This window comes from Ovis canadensis, chromosome 2, assembly GCF_042477335.2.
Source record: "Ovis canadensis isolate MfBH-ARS-UI-01 breed Bighorn chromosome 2, ARS-UI_OviCan_v2, whole genome shotgun sequence".
NCBI lineage: Eukaryota > Metazoa > Chordata > Mammalia > Artiodactyla > Bovidae > Ovis > Ovis canadensis.
In genome coordinates, this window is record NC_091246.1 from 64,241,325 (window position 1) to 64,268,102 (window position 26,778).

At 36.8% G+C, this 26,778-nt stretch overlaps 1 protein-coding gene across 1 annotated transcript in view; it reads left to right on the forward strand.

Annotated features, from left to right (window-relative positions):
- ALDH1A1 (aldehyde dehydrogenase 1 family member A1) overlaps positions 1-23,382 on the forward strand; it is a 55,190-nt gene extending 31,808 nt beyond the window's left edge. Inside the window, exons 8-13 of the mRNA XM_069576356.1 lie at positions 3,988-4,090; positions 6,000-6,184; positions 9,288-9,452; positions 16,019-16,176; positions 17,664-17,738; positions 22,778-23,382. Of these exons, the coding sequence (XP_069432457.1) occupies positions 3,988-4,090; positions 6,000-6,184; positions 9,288-9,452; positions 16,019-16,176; positions 17,664-17,738; positions 22,778-22,850 (759 nt within the window). The 3' untranslated portion in view covers positions 22,851-23,382. The remainder of the gene's footprint in view (positions 1-3,987; positions 4,091-5,999; positions 6,185-9,287; positions 9,453-16,018; positions 16,177-17,663; positions 17,739-22,777) is intronic.
- The last annotated feature ends 3,396 nt before the right edge of the window (positions 23,383-26,778 follow it).

Genomic DNA, 26,778 nt, shown 5'->3' on the forward strand with positions numbered 1-26,778 from the left:
TGTCATATGATTTGTAAGGTTTATGATAGAAGATATAAATTAGGCCACAGTGATGTGTATGAATGAATTGTAACTTTAACCTGTAGATTAGGAAGATCAAAGAACAGAGCCTCACCCTTAGCTCCTTATTTGGCGCTCTCCCGTGAACATTCCGAAAAGAAGCCAGCAGCTTAGCTTTCTGGATCCTAACTTTTCTGCCTCACTGGCTCCAGCTTGGCTATCCAAAAGGTGAAAGAACAGGATCCCAGCCATAGGCACTTCAGAGGACATGAGAGCTGGTAAATGCTCTCTTAATGCTCTGAGTGTTGAAAATGTTTACTTTTTAAAACTTTGTGGAGAAAGAAACAGGAAGAACATTCCAGATAGTAAGGGAAAGCTAATTTGATTATTTTATACTCCTGATTAGCCACTTCAATATAAAAATTAAGTTTACATAGAGAACTAAAGTAATAGAAAATAAAATTTTATTTTTCTTGATCCTTTTTAAGCTAGATAACTATATACTTTTTTCTTGTTGGTTTATAGACATAGAGTAGAAAAAGTTCACATTCTACAAATTCCTAATTGAGACAGGAGAAAACCAATTCTTCATTCAGGAGTCTGGGGATAAAACCATTGGGAATGTTTGAGATAGAGCAATAAACTGAAAAATAATGAAGTCACAGGTAGAAATCATAGCAGAGGAGGTGAAGCATGAAATTTCAAATTCCTCGGCCTAGTATTGTAGACCATCCTCATCAGGGCCCATGCACTGCTTATGGTCCTGGTCTGGCCCACACGCTTTTCTAGCTCGTCTGAGTCAGAGGCTGCTGTTCCCAGATGCCATCTCCACAGCACTGCCTGTTTGTCTCAGCTCATCCCTAAGACTCTACAGCACTTTGGGAGCACTTTATCTTCCCCGCTCCCCCAAAACTTTGATATTAGAAAACTAACAAACATCTGCGTTCAAATGCTAAGTCTACCCCTTGTGGCAGTGTGCCTTCCAAAAGTTAAGTATCCTTGCTAAAGCTGAGTTTCTTTACATGTAAAATGGGAATAATAATATCTGTCTTATTGAGTTGTACCAAATGAAACGGAATAAGCTAATGAGTAGTAAAACATTTAGCATCCTACGATTAAACTAAAACATTTAGTATCCACATATTAAACATATTAAAAGCATTTAGTATCCACTAAATGGCATGATTACTATGTGTTCTATTGTCATTTCCATTCTCTTGTTCCTTCCCTTACTCTTTAATTTTTCACACTAGTTCAGGTGTGAGGGAAGAGGTCCCTTCTCCACATAATATTTCTTCATCACCGCCCCATCATTTTCTGATTGTTCCCTGTATTTTTTTCATTCCCATAAGTTTTGTTCATGCATGGCCACACTTACCATAATGTGGCTCCCACCCCAGGCCACCTGGACTTTCTCTGCAGTCCCAGGAGCATCCTAAATTTAAAAGCTCTCCATCTGTGCTCCCATTGTCCTTGATGTATAACTGTAACAGCACTTGCTCCTTGCTTTGTTATGTATCTCTCTCCACTTTGTTGACTCTCCTCAAAGACTGTCTTATCCATTCTTATCTCCAGAAACCAGTATAGTAACTACTTCTGATTGAGTACTAAAGAATTAAGTGTGACTAAGGAACTGGCAAACCACTCCATTGTTCTTGCCTAGAGAATCCCAGGGACAGGGGAGCCTGGTGGGCTCCCGTCCCTGGGGTCACAGAGTCAGACACGACTGAAGCAACTTAGCAGCAGCAGCAGCAGCAGCAAGATGACTTTAGAAGTCACACAGAAAAATCAGTCTTTCTGGGTCGTCCTCTATTAGCTTCAAGTCTGTGGCTTGGCAGGTAGAAGTGAACTTGCCAAATGTCATGAAAGAGGCAAACCATGGATTTTATATTTTTGCAGTCCTTTACAGCAGCTATGCTTATTATAAAGATGCTTCTGGCAAGGTTAGAATTTTAATGTCCCATTAGATTCGTTTAAAATAGTAATCAACCCACGTTATATGAGATGTGCTAAGGTAGAACATTTTTATGAGCATTTGCTACTTCTGCCCCACATGGCAATGCCACGATATCATGGAACATATCTTTTACCACAGTCTTAACAGTGTTTCCCTTCTCTTCATTCCAGTGCTTACCTTTTCTTTGAGAAGAAAATTATAAAGTTTTACTTTTTTTCCAAATAAGGAAACAAAAGTATGGGGAAAAGACTGATTCTTCCTTATTTTGACTTTACCTAGACCTTTGGCTGCAGTCCATGGGGTCGCAAAGAGTCGGACACGACTGAGCGACTGAACTGAACTGAACTGAACTTGGGAAAGCTCAAGCAAACCTTTTATCTGCAAATTACACAAACAAAAGTATAACCTTTCTTTCTCACTCATACTTCTAACCATTCTTCATGCTAGTTTTTTTAACACCTGTAGCTTTTAGAAAAATACCTCTGATTTTACTCCCTTCCCCAAGACAAAAATTATCTACTTTAATAAAGTATCTCCAGCAAATCTTTCTAAGCCAATAAAAGAAAAAAAAAACATAAAATAAAAAAGATGCAGAAAGAATTTGGAGAATTCAAAGGGAAAAAAGCAAAGAATATTTTTTAGGAAATATAAAATTCTTAATCACCTTAAATGAAAATTCAGTTTTTGAAACTGGTCATGAGAAATATTAATATGTTGTGGAAGCAAAATAAGATATCATAGAAATTTCAAATAGGGTTTCCCCATTTCCAGTCTACTTTTAGTTTATTATTTTAATTAACTTACATTTATAGGTTTCATTTTGGGCATGTAACTTTTACATAAGATGAAAATATTAGCAGATTAATTAATGCTTTACTCTGTAAAGCACAGTAGGGGTCAGTTCAGTAGTCACTTAAAATTTAAACACACACTCAGCAATGTCTACCTATCATTTATTTAGTCAGGATAGAAACTTGTTACTGAAATCGATGCATTGAAAAAGAAAAATGATCCAGAGAATAAAAGAAGCAAGATAAAATGAATCATCTTGTAAAAAAGAAAAGCAAAGATCATTTTAGTGTAGTAAGACTTCAATAAGAAATAATAAAGAGGAAACAGTTGTAAAACAGACCAGGTTTCAGACACGAGAAAAACATAAACAACTACAGAAAATAATCTTGATGGGAAGTGATCTGCAGAGGGAAAAAAAAAAAAGAAAACTCTTTCCCTGAAGATAGGCCACTAGCGTTAAAGAAACAAGTTCAAGATTCCAGCTAACTAAAGTAGCAGCACAGAGTACAGATCCAATTTCTTCCTCCAAGTTCCAATATTCAAGGTGTGGAGGACAGCAGGAGAAAGAGGGAGCGAGAGAGAAACAGTTACTGCTACCAGGCAGGTGACATCTGTTTGGGAAATTGATGTGTATGCAAATGATACAATCCACGGGAAACTCTGAAATCAGAGTTTCTTTGAGGGAATTTACTGGGGATCAGAGAAAGAGAGGGTCACGTTCATCTTGAGTCATCATAGAATGCTAAAGAGGAGCTAAGATACAAGCTGGACCCTAAGGAATGATAGGATTGGAGGCAGCCCAAGTTGGGGTGAGCAAGTACTGAGAAGCAGAGATTCGGGGGTGGTAAATATGCTACTTTATTTGGATATGGATAGAGTTTTCTGTATTTCAACAGAGGGATGAAAAGTCAAAACAGAGTAAGTTATGGTTGAATCATGATATATCAGATTGAACAGAAGAAAGATGAAGCTCTGGTTAAAATGAAAAGTAAACTCCTGTTGTGCCATGTACGCTAGAATCATGTACATCAAATCAGTTATTACATTCAATATATCTGTTTTCATGATATATCATATGTTTATGCTTGGATGGAAGAGCCTTTGGTAGCAGAAGCAGCCAAATCTGAAAAAATGCCATTTTTCCCATTTCTCCCACAAATATCATATAAATTTAAATTGCTAAAGAAACTTGCCTTGATGGCATCAGATTAAGCCTCCTTTGTAATGCTCCATTTCAGGTTGGCAAACTGATCAAAGAAGCTGCTGGGAAAAGCAATCTGAAAAGGGTTTCCCTGGAACTCGGGGGAAAGAGTCCTTGCATTGTGTTTGCTGATGCCGACTGTGAGTAAAAGCCTCTTTGCTCACTTCTCACACTTCCTCCTTTTTGGCCAGGTAGTACCATACAGAAAAGGGTTTCCTTCTAATGTCAAAGTGTAAGGCATTAACCAGAGTTCAAATACACTCTTAAAAATCTGTCAAACTGTCCTGAAGTTATAAAGCCTAGATAAGTCCAACACAGACACGATTTCTTCCTAATTAGGAATAGATTGAGAAGGAAATGGCAACCCACTCCAGTGTTCTTGCCTGGAGAATCCCAGGGACAGGGGAGCCTGGTGGGCTGCAGTCTGTGGGGTCGCACAGAGTTGGATACGACTGAAGCGACTTAGCAGCAGCAGCTGTTTTCTCGGGCTTCCTTCATAGCTCAGTTGGTGTTTTCTCAGCTGAACTCTAGAGAAACTGTTATGCATTTAGGAGCCATAAAGTATATTCTTAATTTCATACCTTAAATATTAGCACCACCTGAAGTGTGGTAAGATACCCTCAGACATGTTGCAGTAGACCAGCTGGAGAAACAGCAAGGTGTGCGTTTGTCATCTCGCTTCTGTCTGGATCACACGTTCATTGAATGAAATGGCCAGAGGAAAGGACACCAACTATTTAAATAATTCCTTTCATTTTTTTTTCTAGCAGGTATAGTTGAATTTACATATATTAAATCTCTAATTATGATAGGACTCCATCATACCCTAAGTTCATCCTGATTATATTATCAAGTAGAATGCCACAATTATTTCCTAATTGGAAGTTAGCAGAAAACGATCAAACATTCCTCTGTATCTTTAAGAGCTGCATTATTTGTTTGAGGCAATCAACTTTTTAGATAGAGCATGCTACCTTATTATACATTCTACAGACATGACATGATTTCTCATTTTACCAAACCTTTCTGTAAAATGGTTTCACTACAACTTAAGCATATGTGAGTAGTTTGCAAAATAAAGATGCTACACTTAGTTGCTCAGTCGTGTCCAACTCTTTGTAACCTCATGGACTGTAGCCCGCCAGACTCCTCTATGCATCAGAGTTCTCCACACAAGAATACTGGAGTGGGTTGCCATGCCCTCCTCCAGAGGATCTTCCAACTCAGGGACCAAACCCAGGTCTCCTGCATTGCAGGCAGACTCTTTACCATCTGAACCACCAAAGGAAGCCCCAAATAAAGATAGCAATAGCCACTTGCTATAATGTTAAATCTCCTGCATTCAAAAAATTAAAATGCAAAGAAAATTTTCTTCTGGTTGTTTAGGATCTGCTAATGACACAAACTATCTCCTCTTTTTAAGACCCATGTAACCATTTCAAATAAACACATAAGAATTTATAGGCATATGTGAAATAACATGGCACACTAGATAAATTTGGAAAAATTTTCATAGAATAGGGTTGTAAGGTGGTTGAGCAATTCTGAATATTAATTGTTTGGGGTTTTGAGGGGGTTATGATTTTTCTTAGAAGTACCACTTTTTCTGTTGATCAGAGTGTATAAGAATGTTTTTACATTCTTACTTAACATAGTGGATATTTTATATTTTCTTTGTCATTAGTTCAAACCTGAGACCTGAAAGAAATATTCAGTCATTGAATTATAAACGGAAATACTTATAAAAGTCACTTGAAGTAAGATTTAATCATAGATTACTTTCCAAATTTTGTAATTATTCATATCAAAGTTGTATTGATAACCATTATATTTCAGAATTTACTATTTTACTATTATTTGAGTAGCAAATAAAGGATCAGAAAGGCTCATTTGTCACCTGACTGGTAAGAGGTAGAATATATTGAATCTATGTTTGACTACATGACTCGTGATTTTTTTATACCACCATATCACCTCTAATAAAGATATATAAAAAATATATTATTTTTAGAAAATGCCTTTTCTTTAACATGAATGTCTTCTCTGCAGTGGACAATGCTGTTGAATTTGCACACCAAGGAGTATTCTATCACCAGGGCCAATGTTGTATAGCTGCATCCCGTCTCTTTGTAGAAGAATCAATTTACGATGAGTTTGTTCGAAGGAGTGTTGAGCGGGCGAAAAAGTATGTTCTTGGAAATCCTCTGACCCCAGGAGTCAGTCAAGGCCCTCAGGTGAGTGTAAAATTGATGGAATAACGTTCACAGGGCGTAAGAGTAAAGTATCTTCTTTAGGTCTGGTTTTAATTGAATATGATTATTTCCCATCCACATATATTCCTTGGTGATGATATTGCATCAGTTTAGTGACTAAAAAAATAATGAATTGAACTCCCAATGATAAAGAAAGTATCTTGATTTTGTGTTGCCCAGTTTTCACATCCAGAAACAGTTAAAGAGATGTTGGAAATTAAAGACATGAGGAAAAGTAACAAATACTAAAGATTTGTTTTTCTCAATCTGTATACCTCTGATGTCCTATATACAGTTCCTATCCACTTGGAAGTTCTTATACCATCCTACAGTTTATTTCATTCTCAGCATCAATCCTTTTTTTCAGCTTCCATCCCACAGATATAGGCAGCTGGCATGGCTAAATTCTTTCCAAACTCTTTAGTCACTATGACCTTCTAAAAATAGCACGAGTGTCCTAAAATGTCTTGTTGAGTTCTGACTTTGTACCAAACTTCCCATTTTAGTTGTTAAAGCCCAGTTATTCCTGAGGGTCCCCATTTTCTTCTGTTGGCTGAGAACCACTGTCAGTGAGAGTGTCTCTCTTGTCTAAAGCCCAGCTTTCCCTCTCCCTTACACAGTTCTTTGTTCTTTGTTTTCAAGATCCTGGACCTTAGGTGCTAAATTTACTCCTGCTCCTGATCCAGAGCAGAGTTTTTATGTGATTTCATAGCATTTACAGTGTAGAAAGCTAAAAGGCTGTCTTATATTTTCCTCCTCATGCCAAGATATTCAACTAGGAAAATTTTAGGACTTAGGCAATACCAAATATTGAAACCTAAAAGCCCTAAAACAACTGGTAAAAAGGACTTATACATTTTGTTAAGTCTAAGCCTGTTATATTTTATATTATCTTTGTGTTTAGTGAGTACATAGAAGTAGTTGCTAATTTTGATCGTATATGGTAACTTTTCATATGGATGCCAAGATGTAGTAAATTCAATTTTGATTTGGTCTCCTATTCTAAGAAAGTATGAGACTCTAAGGTTTCACCTGTGATTATTTCTTTCTCTAAATATCTATCTATGGAAAAGTAAAGCACATTTCCCATTTGAGACAAATATATCAAAAAGACATAGATAAATAAATAGATAGATAGATGATAGATATCAATGGATAGATAGATAGGTAGATAGAAATATATATATGTGAAGAGAAAAGGAAATAAGAGAGAATGAGGGAAGAGAATATAACTTAATATTCAGTGTTGTTGGGCAATACTTCTCCCCATCAGGGGATCTACAAGATTCAACCAGAGGCTCAAAAATTGAGCTAGGACACTTCATTATTCCTAAGAGAAGGAAGTTAAAATAGACTTGAAGGAAATTTCCATCCATAAGGTTCTTAAGTGAATAATCTAGTGATCTAACTGCTTAACGTAATAATTTAATCTTTGTAAGTGAAAAGATTTTGGTCACAGGTTGCACTGAATAAGTAAAAAAAGTAGATGTGTTGGGACTTTGAGAAGGCAAAGACTTAAAAGTCCATGAGATGTCTTTACCTTTAAAAATAGTCTCTATTGTTATAAGAAAGAGCTTATAGAGACACTCATTTATAAGCTTTAATATGTGTTATAACTTATGATATAAAATTATGTACATATATATATGGATATTATAATTTCTTTTTCAAGTAATAATACTGATTATTTCCAAATCCTTAAGGAAATGCACATTCTGGTCTTTGAAATCAAACTGGAAAAGGACTTTACCAAGGAAGAATTTGTTATATATATATATATACACATAGTGCTTAATCTAATTGGATATGGGAGCTGGATTGTGTGCATTGAGAACTTTATGAAGCCTTTTCCTGGGATTTAGAAGACACAGGAGATGGTAGTGTCAAAGAGAAAGATAGAGAACAACTTTTTAAGTAGTGAGTAGAGACAAGGTAAATTGGCAAGAGGCTTTCGCCTTAACTCCTGGATCTCCAGTGTTTTCCCTTTAAATTTTAACTCCAGCCACATCTGAGACAAGGCAGTCTTCGCCAGTGATTTGGAGTCCCCTCCTCCCCACACCAAGTAGGAATTGAGGTAATAGGTAGGCCCAATTCTAGTGCATGGAGAAGAGGTATGTGCTCCTGATGCTCCCAGTTAGAATTCTGGAGTCATTCTTTTCCTTATAAAAATATAGTTTAACAAAATATATAAGTTCTGTAGTTCTTAAAGTATATTTAGATGTGGTCCATTTAACAAAGCAGGTTGGCAACAATCAGGACAGGTCAGAAATTAGAACCAGACCTGTTGACTGCCCTGGAGGGACCTGAAGTGGGTGAAATAACTAGGCTATGGTCAGCATGGATCTGGCCACAGAGGGTGGTCAGGAGAAGAATCTCATCCTGACGTCTAAAAATCTGAAAGTCTTCCTGAAGTCACAAAGCATCTGCTTTATAACTACCGTGTCTAATGAAACCCAGTATCAAAGTTTTCTTTTTTATCTTCTGTCTTTTAATTTCCATCAGTTTCCAGTTTCCAGGTAAGACTGGTTGATGATTAACAGGCATTTCTTTCCGTGTAAGTAAATGACAGTTGTATGAAAAAGTATGGGCTTCCCAGGTGGCTCAAGGTAAAGAATCTGCCTGCCAATGCAGGAGACACAAGAGATGCATATTCAATCCCTGGGTCAGGAAGATCCCCTGGAGGAGGCAACCCACTCCAGTATTCTTGCCTGGGAAAATCCCATGGACAGAGGAGCCTGTTGGGATATGTTCCGTGGGGTCGCAAAAAGTAGGACACGACTTAGTGTCTGGGCACACACACATGAAGAGGTATACACATGTTTGCAGTGCCAATATACTTCTCTTGTATAACTGTAAAACAAATGCTAAATACAAACATTTATCTTCAAGGTTTCTTTCCAGAAAAGTCATGAGAATTAAACATGCCCAACGATGAATCTGAGCCTCTGTCAGCTGTTTTGGTTGGAATATGTAACTTAATAACAATAATCTGAGCATTTTGAAACCCGTATTTACAGGCTGGGCAAACTATTATCTTTATAAGTTGCCACTTTTTCTAACTTTTCATGTGATATTTTTCCAATAGATTGATAAAGAACAATATGAAAAAATACTTGACCTCATTGAAAGTGGGAAGAAGGAGGGGGCCAAGCTGGAATGTGGCGGAGGCCCTTGGGGGAATAAAGGCTACTTTATCCAACCTACAGTGTTCTCTGATGTTACTGATGATATGCGCATTGCCAAAGAGGAGGTAAATGGTTTCATTCTGTTCTGTTCTCTTTTTTTGCCTTATTTTGTCTGCATGGATATATACAAAGTATTCCTTTAACATACTCAGCTCTTTGAACACCTTTCTCAATAAATGTTACTCTTCATTTCTAATACTGATAAATGATTATTTTTTATTAAGACTAAAAATAGTCAGGAATTCATTGGTCAGGCCAAGAATTTCCAGATGAACACAGATAAGGATGCTTAACAATTGCTAGATGTTTCCTTCACAAACTTAGATGGAAAATACAATTCCACATTCACTGATGCTTTTTTCTCCTTTGGAAATAATATATTTGAAAATAATTGGAAAAGAATAAAGTGATATGCAGTTTTTAAAAATTAAGCTCCTTATTTTGAGATAATTGTAGATCCAGTTGTCATTGTGAGAAATATTAATACAGAAAGATCCCATGTACTCGGTTTCCTTCAATAGGTAACATCTTATAAAACTATAATATCACAAAGAGTATGTTAACATTGATGCAGTCAAGACATAGAACATTTCATCATCACATGAATTTCTCATGTTTCCCTTTCATAGCCAGATCTATATCCTCCTAGGCCACCCCATCCTCAATCCTCAGCTTTCTTTTCACCACTAATGTCGTCTTTATTTCTATAATTTTGTCATTTCAAGAATGTTACATAAGTGAATTCATACGTCATGCAACCTTTGGATTGACATTTTTTTCACCCATCATAATTCTCTATAGATTTATCTAGGTTGTTGCATGTAAGAATAATTTGCTCCTATTTATAGGTGAGTATTTCATAGTATGAGTGCATCATAGTTGTTTAACCATTCACTCATTGAAGAAGAAGTTTGGGCTGTTTCCAGTTTGAGACTACTTTAAATAATGCTGTTATAAATATCAGTATACAGGCTTTTGTGTAAAGGTAAGTTTTCACTTCTCTGAGGTAAATGCCCAGAAATATAATTCCTGGGTCATATAATGGATATAGCTTTTTAAGAAACTGCTAATCTTCCACTGGATCATGGATAAAGCAAGAGAGTTCCAGAAAAACATCTATTTCTGCTTTATTGACTATGCCAAAGCCTTTGACTGTGTGGATCACAATAAACTGTGGAAAATTCTGAAAGAGATGGGAATCCCAGACCACCTAACCTGCCTCTTGAGAAATCTGTATGCAGGTCAGGAAGCAATAGTTAGAACTGGACATGGAACAACAGACTGGTTCCAAATAGGAAAAGGAGTACATCAAGGCTGTATATTGTCAACCTGCTTATTTAACTTATATGCAGAGTACATCATGAGAAACGCTGGACTGGAAGAAACACAAGCTGGAATCAAGATTGCCTGGAGAAATATCAATAACCTCAGATATGCAGATGACACCACCCTTATGGCAGAAAGTGAAGAGGAGCTAAAAAGCCTCTTGATGAAAGTGAAAGAGGAGAGTGAAAAAGTTGGCTTAAAGCTCAACATTTAGAAAACGAAGATCATGGCATCTGGTCCCATCACTTCATGGGAAATAGATGGGGAAACAGTGGAAACAGTGACAGACTTTATTTTTCGGGGCTCCAAAATCACTGCAGATGGTGACTGCAGCCATGAAATTAAAAGACGCTTACTCCTTGGAAGAAAAGTTATGACCAACCTAGATAGTATATTCAAAAGCAGAGACATTACTTTGCCAACTAAGGTCCATCTAGTCAAGGTTTTTCCAGTGGTCATGTATGGATGTGAGTGTTGGACTGTGAAGAAGGCTGAGCGCTGAAGAATTGATGCGTTTGAACTGTGGTGTTGGAGAAGACTCTTTAGAGTCCCTGGGACTGCAAGGAGATCCAATCAGTCCATTCTGAAGGAGATCAACCCAGGGATTTCTTTGGAAGCAATGATGCTGAAGCTGAAGCTCCAGTACTTTGGCCACCTCATGCGAAGAGTTGACTCATTGGAAAAGACTCTGATGCTGGGAGGGATTGGGGGCAGGAGGAGAAGGGGACGACCCAGGATGAGATGGCTGGATGGCATCATGGACTCGATGGACGTGAGTCTGAGTGAACTCTGGGAGTTGGTGATGGACAGGGAGGCCTGGAGTGCTGCGATTCATGGGGTCGCAAAGAGTCAGACATGACTGAGCAACTGAGCTGAGCTGAACTGAATCTTCCAGAGTGCCTGAACAATTTCATATTTCTATTAGCAGTATATGAATGATCTCAATTTCTCTGCATCCTTGCTAACTGTTTTTGTGTTGTGAATATTTTTTATTTTAGCCATTCTGATAGGTGTGATAGCTTATTGAGGTTTAAATTTGCATTTCCTTAGTGGCTGCTAGGGAGAAGGAAATGGCAACCCACCCCAGTATTCTTGCCTGGAGAATCCTGTGGACAGAGGAGCCTGGAGGGCTGCTGTCCATAAGGTCACACAGAGACAGACACGACTAAAGCGACTTAGCATGCATACATGCATTGGAGAAGGAAATGGCAACCCACTCTAGTATTCTTGCCTGGAGAATCCCAGGGACGGAGGAGCCTGGTGGGCTGCCATCTATGGGGTTGGAGAGGACTAAAGGGACTTAGCAGCAGCAGCAGCAGTGGCTGGTAATATTGAACATCTTTACCTGGGATTATTTGCCATCTGATATCTTCCTTGATAAAAGGATTTCTTTTGCCCATGTGCTAATTGGAGTGTTTGCTTTTTACTGTTGAGTTTTGAGAGTTCCTTATACATTCTAGACACTTACTGTTTCTTAGCTCTGTGGTTTGCAAATATTTTCTCCCAGGCTGTATCTTGTCTTTTCATCTTCTTACCAGGGTCCTTCTCAGACCAAAGTTTTTAATTCTAAGGAAATCCAATTTATTCATTTTTCTTTTTATGAATAGCATTTTTGGTGTAAACTCTTATGAGCTATACTTTATTTATTCCTAGATAAAAAAAAAAAACTTTTTCTGTGTAATTTTTTTATTGTTTCTAAAAGCTTTATAGTCTATGTTTTACACATAAGTCTGTGATCCATTTTAGGTCAATTTTTATACAAGGTGTGAGATTTAAGTAAAGGTTGTTTGTTTCTGTCTATATGTTCAATCGCTCCAGCATCATTTGTTGAAAAGGCAGTTTTTCTTCCACTTCATTACTTTTGCAACTGTCAGCATTTCAGTTATGTGTATTTGTGTATTAATTTCTGTGTTCTCTACCCTTCAATTGATCTATGTGTCTATTTCTCTACCTATATTCCATTTTAAAATGTAATTATTTTTACTGAAGTATAGTTGATTTATAATGTTGTGTTAGTTTCAGGTGCACAGAAAAGTGGTTCAGTGATTCTTGTTCAGATCCTTTTCAATATAGATTATTACAAAATATTAAATATATTCTCTTGATTTTAGTAGCTGTATCAATAGTCTTGAAATTGGAAAGATTGCATTCTCTAACTTTATTCTTCTTTTCCAAATTGTTTTAGCTAAGCTAATTCTTTTGCTCTTCCATATACATTTTAGAATAACCTATTCATATGTATTTTAAAATCTTGCTGGAATTTTGAGAGGAGTTGTGTTAAACATATAAGTCTGTTTGGAGAGAATTAACATCTTTATTGTGTTAAAAATTCCAGTTATTGAACATAGTAGGTCTCTCCGTTTATGTATATCTTCTTTTATTTCTTTCATTAGCACTTTGTAGTTTTCAGTATACAAGTCCCATAAATGTTGTATTGGACTTATACCTAAGTATTTTTTGAGTAAATGGTTATTTCTGATTTCAACATGCACATGTTCATTGCTAGTAAGTATTAATACAAGTGTACTTGGTTTTTGTATATTTTATTGTATCCTGTAACATCACTGAACTTGGATATTTTAGAAGGTTTTTGGAGATTCTTTGGTAATTTATATGTAGATGATTATGTCATCTACAAATTGGGACAATTTTACTCATTTCTAATCTGTATGCCTTTCTATTTCTTTTTCTTGCCTTTTTCACTTGCTATAATTCCAGGACTGTGTTAAATAAAATCAGTAAACATGGGTGTCTTTTTGCTGTCTATCTTAGGAGGAAAGCCTTCAGTCTTTACCATTGAATATGATGTTACCTGTAAGATTTTCGTAAATGCCTTTGATCAGGTTCAGAAATGCCTTTTTATTTTTAATTTGTTGAGAAGAAAGGAAAGGAGGTTGGATTTTATCAAATGATTTTCCTGCATCAACTGAGATGATTATGTGGTATTTTTTCCTCATTCTATTAATATGATATACACCGAGTGAGTTTTGAATGCTGAATCAGCCTTGCATCTCTAGAATGAACCTCATTTGGTGATGGTATATAATTCTTTGTAGGTATTGGTGAACACTAATTGCTAATATTTTTTAGGAATATTTGCTGTAGCTTATAATGGTCTGTGGTTTGAGGGATATTGGTTGTACTTTCTATTATTTTTATTGATAACAAAATAGCATTTAGTGATTGTTTACTATGTGCTAAGTGCCTTATAGTCAATATAAAACATAAGTATATTTATATGAAATACTGAATATAAATTCTCTTCAAGAAAATTAGAAATACCAAGGGAACATTTCACGCAAAGATGGGCTCAATAAAGGACAGAAATGGTATGAACCTAACAGAAGCAGAAGATATTAAGAGGTGGCAAGAATACACAGAACTATACAAAAAAGATCTTCACAACCCAGATAAGCACGAAGGTGTGATCACTCACACTCACCTAGAGCTAGACATCCTGGAATGTGAAGTCAAGCGGGCCTTAGGAAGCATCCCTATGAACAAAGCTAGTGGAGGTGATGGAATTCCAGTGGAGCTATTTCAAATTCTGAAAGATGATGCTGTGAAAGTGCTGCACTCAATATGTCAGCACATTTGGAAAACTCAGCAGTGTCCACAGGACTGGAAAAGGTCAGTTTTCATTCCAATCCCAAAGAAAGGCAATGCCAAAGAATGCTCAAACTACCACACAATTGCACTCATCTCACATGCTAGTAAAGTAATGCTCAACATTCTCCAAGCCAGGCTTCACCAATACATGAACTGTGAACTTCCAGATGTTCAAGCTGGTTTTAGAAAAGGCAGAGGAACCAGACATCAAATTGCCAACATCTGCTGGATCATGGAACAAGCAAGAGAATTCCAGAAAAACATCTATGTCTGCTTTATTGACTATGCCAAAGCCTTTGACTGTGTGGATAACAATAAACTGTAGAAAATTCTGAAAGAGATGGGAATACCAGACCACTTGACCTGCCTCTTGAGAAACCTGTATACAGGTCAGGAAGCAACAGTTAGAATTGGGCATGGACCAACAGACTGGTTCCAAATAGGAAAAGGAGTATGTCAAGCCTGTATATTGTCATCCTGCTTATTTAACTTATATGCAGAGTACATCATGAGAAATGCTGGGCTGGAAGAAGCACAAGCTGGAATCAAGATTGCCGGGAGAAATATCAATAACCTCAGATATGCAGATGCCACCACCTTTATGGCAGAAAGTGAAGAAGAACTAAGCCTCTTGATGAAAGTGAAAGAGGAGAGAGAAAAAGTTGGCTTAAAGCTCAACATTCAGAAAACTAAGATCATGGCATCCGGTCCCATCACTTCATGGCAAATAGGTGGGGAAACAATGGAAACAGTGACAGACTTTATTTTTCTGGGCTCCAAAATCACTGCAGATGGTGATTGCAGCCATGAAATTAAAAGACACTTGCTCCTTGGAAGGAAAGTTATGACCAACCTAGACAGCATATTAAAAAGCAGAGACATTACTTTGGCAACAAAGGTCTGTCTAGTCAAGGCTATGGTTTTTCCAGTGGTCATGTATGGATGTGAGAGTTGGACTATAAAGAAAGCTGAGTGCCGAAGAATTGATGCTTTTGAACTGTTGTGTTGGAGAATACTCTTGAGAGTCCCTTGGACTGCAAGGAGATCCAACTAGTCCATTGTAAAGATCAGTCCTGAGAGTTCATTGGAAGGACTGATGTTGAAGTTGAAAGTCCAATACTTTGGCCACCTGATGTGGAGAGCTGACTCATTTGAAAAGATCCGGATACTGGGAAAGATTGAGGGCAGGAGGAGAAGGGGGCAACAGAGGATGAGATGGTTGGAGGGCATCACTGACTCATGGACATGAGTTTGGGTAAACTGCAGGAGTTGGTGATGGATAGGGAGGCCTGGTGTGCTGCGGTTCATGGGGTCGCAAAGAGTCAGAAATGACTGAGCGACTGAACTGAACTGAAAATAATAAATATAAATATTTACTTTACATATTATTTAGACATATTTATAAGCATTATATGACTTCCCTGGTGGCTCAGATGGTAAAGCGTCTGTCTACAATGTGGGAGACCCGGGTTCGATCCCTGGGTTGGGAAGATCCCCTGGAGAAGGAAATGGCAATCCACTCCAAGACTATTGCCTGGAAAATCCCATGGACAGAGGAGCCTTGTAGGCTACAGCCCATGGGGTCGCAAAGAGTCGGACACGACTGAGCGACTTCACTTTCACTATAAGCGTTATATACAAATACTTAGTTGTAATCCATTACTTTGACTTATTTCATTCATTTCTTTTTGAATAGATATTTGGACCTGTGCAGCAAATCATGAAGTTTAAGTCTTTAGATGATGTAATCAAGAGAGCAAACAATACTTTCTATGGGTTATCAGCAGGAATTTTTACCAATGATATTGATAAAGCCATCACAGTCTCCTCTGCTTTGCAGTCTGGAACCGTGTGGTAAGTCAAACCTATGTAATGTCCCCTTTTCCATGTTAACCACCTTAACAGGTTACTTTGAACTTTCTCTGACTCTCACACTGATCCCTGCCTAGCGCCTAGTCTCTGGACTGCTTTGTTAGTTATTTTTGTTCCATCAAATTGTACTTTGTCCACTCAGTCCCAGTAACAGCCCAAGATTATTTTTCTTGCTGATAATGTCACACCCAAATCCATGAAAAGTATTTATCCTTGAGATGTTGAAAAGTTTAGGAGGCAGCCAAAAATCCTTGTCCTTCTCGATAGCTCTAGAATCTTTTTTTCTGAAGCAATGGGACAGTCACTATTTCATTACCGTGTATTCTGTGCTAAGCCCCACACTGTGAAGTGAAGTGAAGTCGCTCAGTCGTGTCCGACTCTTTGCGACCCCATGAGCTGTAGACTATCAGGCTCCTCTGTCCATGGGATTTTCCAGGCAATAGTCCTGGAGTGGATTGCCATTTCCTTCTCCAGAGGATCGTCCCAACCCAGGGATTGAACCTGGGTCTCCCACATTGTAGACAGACGCTTTACCATCTGAGCCACCAGGGAAGTACACTGTAGTCCTCACATTTATTATCTCATTTTACCTTACTGCAACTGTTAATTGGTATGGTAAATTTATCGACAAAAAAACTAGTTTAGTGGGTTTATGTAATTGATCAAGATCACACAATAAATGACTGCTGAGGTTCAGATTATTTCAGACTCTAAAGCAGTGATTCTCAACACTGGCTGTGCATTAGAATTGTCTGGGGAGCTTTAAAAATATCTACACTGATGTCAGTGGAGGTGGGTATGCATCAAATCCACCAATTATATCAGTGATTGTTACTGAATCTGGATGTAGTTTTTTAAAATTCTAATTATTCATGTTTTTATAATTATATTTGTTCATATAGACATTTTGAAACTTTTTAAAAACATGGCAAAGGATAAAAAAATTATATAATGAAATTCAACTCCTGCCACAGCCTCTGTTTAAGCAATTTTTTTCAATTAATTAATGAAAAAAAATGAACTAAGTAATATGAGATATATTACAATTACAAAAGAAAATTGATTCTACCCTAAGGAGACAACCCACAAGAGAACCACAAAGCTTACTGAATATAGGCAGTAAAGAATACTCATCCAACAAACTCTAATCTCTCACAAATGGTATCCATCCACTTACAGTATGTTGGGTATCCTATCTTTCATAATTCAAGCTATAACTTCTCAGGGACATGGTGTACTGCCAACATGGCTATCCACACATAGCATCGGATCATTGCTTTTATTTCTAGTTAGTGTATATACATGTACTTACACTCCTGCATTCTAATTTATGGTGCTATTTTTTTAAGTGACTATGTAACACTAAAATTTATAGAGTTTTTAAAGATCTCTCTGAATTTCAAAAATTCTAAATTTAGGAGTTCTAAGTAGGTTAAGTGTGAGCTATAATGTACTTCTTTCCTTTTCAGGGTGAACTGCTATAGTGTGGTATCTGCCCAGAGCCCCTTTGGTGGATTCAAGATGTCTGGAAATGGACGAGAACTGTAAGAATAACTTTCACTAAGATATTTATCTTGATAAAAATGGTTATCACTCTGAAGGAATTATGATAATCCTTGACAGTGAGAGTTAGTCACTCAATCGTGTCCCACTCTTTGTGACCCCATAGACTAGCCCGCCAGGCTCCTCTGTCCATGCAATTCTTCAGGCAAGAATGCTAGAGTGGGTTGCTATTTCCTCCTGCAGGGGCTCTTCCCAAAACAGGGATTGAACCCTGCGTCTCCTACATTGCGGGCAGATTCTCTACCATCTGAGCCACCAGGGAAGTTACTATTCAAATTAAAACCTGCTTCTGTGCTTTCCTGGAGATTTATACTGTCAAATAGTTTTTAAATGCTGGATTTACTCTCAAAAGTGCAAAAATGCGATGGCAGAGGGAAATATTATTTATTAAACTTTTTGTAAGGGATCATACTAAGCACTTTACATTGGTTCTTGAAATATTGCAAACTTTTTGTTTTCTGGATACATGAATGTAATTTGGGAAACATTTCCAGAAAGGAGGTGGAAACTACCAATTGGTGATTGTAAAAAATGTGCAAATATAAGAATGCTTCAGCTATTTGAATATATCTCTTAAATGAACAAATTAGGTGTCTTTATCTCAAAATACTTTTCAGTGTAGGAGGAATGATTCTCATTGTTAATATTTTTAGAGATGTGACTCTAAAAATTTACATAACCTGAATGAGTTGTTTTTGGTTCTAAAATTTAAACTGAAAGGAAAATTTATTCAAGGAAAACATGTTTTACAATCATGACTACATTGAGGATATATATATTATATAAATGAATTTATGAGCCTTTTTTTTTTCAAACTGGGACATACTGACTTTTTAAAATATACACATACATATTTATGCATAGCAAGTAGTGGTAATGTTTGATCAATTTTGCTCAAGCAATTTTAATCATTTTATTTCTTAAAATTTTCTTGCATTTCTCAATAAATTTAAAAAATCATAAAGAAAAGTCATATCATATTCAAACCTTATGAAATCAAACAGTGAAACTGCTCATTTTGTAAATGACAAGTAAAAATTAGCCTCTGTCTGAGAGTATTAAATAGCTAGGTACTTGTCATTTAAATAAAACAATATCGCAATGAAACAACTGTCTTTGGGGAGTCAGTGAAAGGGGGCCGTGTTAAAATGATCCATCCTCTTTCTCAATATACTTTCATTAAATAGTTACTCTATATATGAGGTCCTTGGAGCCCTACAAACACAATACCATGTCCCATCTTCCATATAATTGTAGTGACATGAGGAACATGTAACAAATATATGTGTGTATATATATGTATATATATATATACACAGTGAAAAATAAACACATACTATGAGATAAATAGTAACAGACTGTGAATCCATAGGTCATGGGGGTAGAGAAGCAATTAAAATGCAGAATGCAGTATTAGAGCACAGAAAATCTGTACCCCTCTAGACTATAACATTTGCAGCATCTCTCTAAGTCTCACTATTTCCATCTGTTAAAGTCAGCATTTGTGGTGGGGATAGGAGTCAGGGAAGAAAGTAGGTCTATGAGCTCTTTTCCATGCCTAAGAGTCTGTGGTTCTAACCCTCCTGTGGAAATTCAGTTGATAAAGACAGTTGATAGAATAAGAGAAGATGTAACAGAAAAGATAGGACTTGATCTAGGGCAGGAAACAAGCGTCAGATGTTAGGAAGTAGAGAAGAGGACATTTGTGAAGGAACAATCCAGGTGGAATATTGAGGGGTGAGTGAATTTGCCTGGCTGGTAGGGAATTATGGGGGAAGTATGATTTCAGAGTTAAATAGGATACAGATTAAGAAGGCTTGAATTCAAGAAAATCAGCTTACATTTATTAGTGGAGCAGTGAAAAGCCATGGATAGCTTTAGAATATTGTTGGAGATGCAGAGTAGCAAAAGATCAATTCAAAAATGCACAACATAGCTGAGAAAGCATGCTTGGAAACTAACCAGCCTGCATTTGAATCCCGACTCCACCACTTGCTAGCCTTGCAACTCAGTTCAAGTTATCTAACTTCTGAGCCTCTGTTTTCTTCTGCTTAAAAGGGAAATGCTAATATTCCTTTTAAGATGGTTTTGAGAGTTACACATGCTTCCTATTCATTCCTTAGTACTGTAACTGTCACAAAGTGGGGACTCAACAAATAGTTCATCCTTCCCAAGTTCTTTTTCCTTATAATATCCATTATTGGGGAGCCCCTTGGTAGCACTAAGTACTTTGTACAAAGAACTATAATGAAACTCAGATTATTTTGAAGATTAGTTGATTGCTGGCCCAGATATCCAATACAATTCCCTAGGAATGTTGAAAATAAAATAATCAGAAGGGATGAAATGATTAAAGCAGACTAGACATATAAATTTTGTTAGATTTTTAGATACAATTTAGTCAAACCTTATGTTCAAGACATAACAAATCAAATAAGAGAAGGATGAAGAGAATCGACCATAAATTATTCCCCCAAAATGTGGAATATGGGTATAGATAACTTCCTTATTGAAAATATAAAGGAAAACGTTATACTGTAATTTTTACTTCAAAAATCCCAGCTGAGGATTCCACTGTTAATGTCTATCTGAAACCAAAGTTGGCAAATTTAACCAGTCATCCACTGCAAGATGTTTAAAGAGCATGGCTAAAGCAATAATCTCAAGTGACCCCCAAGAGTTCAGGTACAGTTTATCCTCAAGGATAAAAAGGTAGAATTGATCATCTGGTTGATCATTGATCAACAGAGTCCTTAAAGAGCTAAAAATAATAGTATACAGACCCCACTGAGGTACTGATGCTGGATGTCCAAAAAAGAATTGGCACTCCCATCATGACATTAGCCCTGGAATGAGTTAAATGGCAGAAATCCCTCTCTATGTGTAATTGGACTCATTTTTACTTAGATTAACTTAGGTCACTTGAGATTTTACTAGCATACCATTTCAAACTTAATTGGCCCTCAACGCCTCACAAGATGTTTCTTTCTTCCTGTCCCTTTCAGCAATGGGGAGAAATAAAGTATCATAAACTGGTGGGCTAACATGAATAGATTTTGCTTGACTATATTTGCCAAACCAGTTCAGCAAAATTTCCTCTGTGCCTACTTAATTAATTAGTGCCAAGCTAACTTCTGGATACAGGGTGAAAAACAGGCATAATATGTTACTGCATCTTATTACTCCGGGGTGCACCCTGGAATAAGCATGGATATCACCTAAAAGTGTGTTGGAAATGCAAAGTCTCAGGCCTCTCTCCAGACCTGCTGAAATAGAATCACCATTTGTATCAAGTGCCAGTTGACTGGTACACTGACAATTTTAGAAGCACAGAACCAATAACTCATAGACTAGCGATATAAAGAGAAATGTAAACAGGTATTTTGTGTTATATCAAGACATAAGAATGTCTATACATCAGAATACTAAGAAGCAAGGTTTATTTCAGCTTAAGTAAGACAATTATCACACTTTGTACTCTCCTGAGAGTTTCAAGTGTCCATGTAACCCAAAATACAATGGAAAGTCTATTGGCAAAAAATCATGGGTTAATATATCTAACTTTGCGAGATAAAAATACTTACTAAAATATTATCCTTTAATGGGTTTCAGACAACTGGGGCTAAACCCTTTAATTACTTTGAAGAACATGCTCACTGAAGCTTTTAGAAGGTATTTTCAGAAGCTTAATGGTCCAAGAAAATAATCAGTGTAAGAGGATTAGGTTACCCAGGAGAAAAAGATGTCTTCTACATACCTGTCTACATCACCAAAGGGGAGGGGTAGAAAAGGATCAAGATCTTTTTCCACTGTAAGTCTACATGTGTATGAGTGTTATGATTTTAAGAGTACTCTTATAATTTCATAAAATTTCATATAATTGAATCCTTTTATCAAAACAAATCACAGTTTCTAAAACTGGTAGGAGGTCTCAATAAAACTGATAGCAAGATATCAGAGTTTTGATTGATTGACTCAAGTTTAATTACCGATCATTTGGGTTGGATTTAAGAGTTATATAGCAAATAACGGGGGTCTCATGAATCAAAAAATCCACAAAAAGTCCCACATTTTAGCCCAATGAACCCTCTACCCCACTCAAATCAAAACAAAACAATCAACCCTACACTCAAATACAAACCTGTAACAATAAGGTCAAGCTTTGTGTTTTGCTTTATTCTGGGGTGTTTTTGCCTTTGTCAAGAATCAAAAGATACTACTACAATTACAACTAGAAAATATTCTATTCTGTTTTAAGCTAAGCTAAGCTAAGCTAAGCAGGGTCTCTTGCCTGCAATGCAAGAGACCCAGGTTTGATCCCTGGGTGGGGAAGATCCTCTGGAGAAGGGGGCAATCCACTCCAGTATTCTTGCCTGGAGAATCCCATGGACAGAGGAGCCCGGCGGGCCACAGTCCATGGGTCCACAAAGAGTCGGACACGACTGAGCAACTAACACTACTACCACTACTAGGGTAAGTTAGAATGAAAATAGAAGTCTGGTCATTTTTAGCAACTTCCTCATTTCTAGACCAATAGGAAATGGTGACTACACTAAACTGAACTTGAATTTACAATTTTTCCGTACTACCCAAGTGATTATATTTTGAATATAACTACATTTCCTCTAGTAATACACCCATCTTATATATTAGAACCTAAAAACTAGAAATGATAAAATTCCTCTTGAGCTTGTATACGTGTATGGTGAGCACTTTTACAATCAAGTAGAAAAAATTGTCAAAAATGAACAATTTCCTTAAAAGTCAATTCAGTGTACGTGATCATTTAAAGCGTGCAAAAAAAAAAAAAAAGTAAAAAGTTTTCCCAAAGGGGATTTATATAAGACCAGATATCTTATGGTAGGCTAGCTGCCTTTTGAAATGCTTCTGTACACAGACCACAGAAAATATTTTCCATTGTCCCTAGCCAGATAAGCAGAAACAAACATACAGAATCATTGACCATAGTGTATTTGTACAGCTCTGCTAAATTCTGTGCATTTTTTTCTCTACTCTCTAGCGGAGAATATGGTTTCCATGAATACACAGAAGTCAAGACAGTCACAATCAAAATTTCTCAGAAGAACTCATAAACTATGAGAGGACAGAGATGACTCCTCAATGGCTAAGCATCTCCTGCAGTGGCTAATGTATCTTAGTGGTTTTAAATGCAAAATTGTTCTTTCCTTGATTCTTTAAACATAAGCTAATCATATTAGCATTAATACTACACATAGACAACTTGACTTTTATGTTATTCTGAAAGAATCATCAGCCTTCTGCTATGACACCCAAGCCCTCTCTGAAATGAAAATGATGGACTTGGATGCAATCTCTCTAGCTCTGTAATAGCCATGTGCTTCTCTCTGTAGTTACTTGCCTAGGATAATCACTTTATAGAAGAGGACAAGTTGTCATTTAGCATCTTTCTCTTGATGACCTCTTGAAGTACTTACTATACCTGTTAATTTCAGACTAGGTATGTTCTGTTCTCCGTAGTGGTTCAGTCCTTGGAATTTGTTGAAATGTTTCCTAGAATGTCATGTCTGCTTGTCAAATGAAGTAATGCCTGAAATACTTAGATGTAACCTAAACATACACTGTAATAAAAACAACCTTGCATGATTCTTGTTCAGTGTGAATTTTTTAAGTAGAGTTTTTGGCTATAGTGATTTATTCTCCCTGTCACTCAAAAGCAGTGTTAAATTGAGCATAAAGATGTATTTGAAAATTAAGTTTAATCTACTCATTCTCAAATAAGTAAAGAAACAAATTTTATTTTCTGGAAGAATTTTTGAAATCAGTAGCAAACATTTGAGATAGGTGGCAAACCTATAGAGTTCCTATAGAGTTCTGGACACTATGTTAGGTGTTGCAGAAAATAGGTTAATAGTGGATGGTCCATTATCCAAAATGCTTTAATATGTAGAGAACAAAGATACTGTCTGGAAAAAAAAAAAAAAGATGGGGCATGTAATGTAAATTCGAATTAAAGACCATAAGATTATAGTAAGATGCCAAAGGGTAGTGGTGACCAATACTGATGAACTTAGGAATGGCAAGAAGGAAATTTGACTGAATATAAATCTTAATGATGAGCAAATTTGCAATGAATAAAGAGGAAAGAAGTCCTACAAAATAGTACCTCTGGACATATTCCATCAAAAAATTCTATATAATATTTTCCCCTCGGAGTTGCTGATTGCACATTGGCATAGTCTAAGTTCTGAGAGAAGTCATAAAACTTGTTTAGTTTTGTTTAATAGGTTTTTTCCCCAAATTTATTTAACCAAAGGCTTAGCTTTCCCTTCGCTCATTTAATACCAATGAAGATTAAGAACCCCGTGTTGGAACGTACTATTCTAAGCAACAAGGTAGTGCTGAGGGTTCTGATCAGGGATCTAGGGGTCAAAGGGAAGCAGCAGGGAAAATATCATCTGTAAAACTAACTGGACCATATTTATGTAATTTTGCCTTCAAAGAGCCTCTTTTTATGCTCCCACATGGGAAATGACTCAAGCCCAAGTATAATGTTTTTTGTATATTCCTGGGTTGGAAAGATCCTCTGGAGCACGATAGGCTACCCATTCCAGTATTCTTGGGCTTCCCTTGTGGCTCAGCTGGTAAAGAATCCACCTGCAATACAGGAGATGTTCGATCCCTGGGTTGGGAAGATCCTCCAGAGAAGGGAAAGGCTACCCACTCCAGTATTCTGGCCTAGAGAATTCTATGGACTATATAGTCCACAGTGTCAGAAAGAGTTGGACATGTCTGAGTGACTTACTTTCACTTTCATACATATTATAAAACTCTTAGTTCAGCAGCTTAAAATTTAAGCCTAGTAATCTTAAGGATAGCACTTTTTTCCAGATTCAAATTTTATACAAATGGTTAAGCTTGTCATTTTACATTAACAGATTCCTCAGTGGCACTGTTACTAGAACATTGTAATAGCTGCTGTGGTCAAGTGCAACAATGCATGAATGAATGAAATTTACTAGCTTCTTAGATCTGAAATAATTTCATTTCTAACTGCAAGAGTTTCTTTAATTTGTATGGACCAGTAAGATTTGCAGTCTGGACTGTTTTACATAATTTGGGACATAATAACCATTGTGAAGTCGCTCAGTCATGGCCGACTCTTTGCGACCCTGTGGACTATAGCCCACCAGGCCCCTCCATCCATGGGATTCTCCAGGCAAGAATACTGAAGTGGGTTGCCATTTCCTTCTCCAGGGGATCTTCATGACCCAGGGATCGAACCCAGGTCTCCTGCATTGCAGGCAGACGCTTTAACCTCTGGGCCACCAGGGAAGCCTATTTTGAAAACAGGAGGAATTAAATTCTAGGGAGAATCGAAAGGTGTTAGGACACTGAGAAGGGAAAAAAGCCAAATACAGAGGAAAGTTGTGTTTTCCAAAAACCAGACGGTGTCTACATCATGAAAAGATGTTTAAAGTCATACACAAATAAATTAATAGATAGACAAGTTAATATTGTAATGGTGTTCCACCAGAACATTTTTAAATATTGAACAAACAGGGATGAACATAGAACAAGACAAAAGCCAGAAGCAAGTTTAAATATTTGAAAATTAAATCTTCCTTGTATAAATAAGACATTACAGGATTAAACAAAAAAAAATCTGTTTAATATTGGCTCATTCTGACCCTGTAGACGTTATTTGTGTTCCTTCTCCTCTGATTTCTAAAGCTATACTGGCAATAATTCTTAAAACATTGAAAAGTTAAAGGATATCTTATTAACCCATGACTACAGGATGTACAATAGGAATTTTATCATAAAGAATTCAGTTCTGCAGTCACAAATGTGACCTCGTGATCATCAATATCCACATGGCAGAAGTATTTTCATCTCTAGGAACACCAAAGCAACTCAGGAGTGAGAGGTAACTGTTTAGGAAAAGGCAGTATCAGGGGTCAAGAATGGATTCTCAAATGTCTAGTATCTTTTCTTTTTTTTTTCTTCTTTCATTTTTTAGGATGCATGTTTCTGGGTTTATTTTGAAATAGTCAATGAGAAATAGAAAATATTTTTCTTAAATTCTTGTAGCCAACTAAAAATAGAGTTAACTCAAAGTAAGAAATTTTAGTTATTTCTTCACGTAATTCAGGGAGGAGTAATGGACCCAAAGACACCTTTCCCTGGGCTCAGTGAATACTTTGAGTACATAATTTCACTCAGACTTTTAGAAGTGTGCATGAGTCATCAAGTAAATTTATCTTTCGGTGACTTTTACAGGGTATATCAAACAGCCAGATTATATTTTCACATGAAGCATTAAATACCCAATTACAATTTCATTGTTGATTCACCCTGGGGTTTTTCAGTGCTCTCTGGAGGTATAGTTGAGTCTTCCCTTTTTTATAGTGAGAAAATATAGAGGAAGGAGAATTGGAGAGGACAGCTAAATTACCTGGATATTAAAATTCAGTGACTCCCAGAAAGGCATGGAAGCTCACTCTTGTAACCTGATGAGACTGTAGGAGTCTGGAAGATATCAAGACACAAATGAGGGAGAAATAGCTCAGTTATCCCTTTGACATTCTGTGAGAGAGGGTGGGTGGAGAGATGGCATCTCCTTCTGAAGGCAAGGCCACAAAATTTCCAGGGGAGTTTGAGGTTTTTCTAGACCATATCTCTAAATCATTCTTTGGATTCTAGGTGGTAGTTTTATTCCAAGAGAAATAGTCACATCCATTAACTTAATTTAGGATCCATAATTTAATGATCTATATCTTAATTTAGGATTATGCCTTTACATCTATTAACATATATAAACACTTAGAATAATTTTTAAATCCCTAGAAAGTCAATTTTATTGCCTAGTAGAATATCTATGCCAAGGGTATTGCAATATTTTTTGAGAGTTACTTCAGTGTAGTATGCTAACTAGTTTCACAAACATTTAGCTTAGTTTTCTTTCATTTTGTTTAGTGTGTTTTAATAGACATCTCTGAGTTTTATAGAAATGTTTACGGGAGGCTGACAAGGCATGAT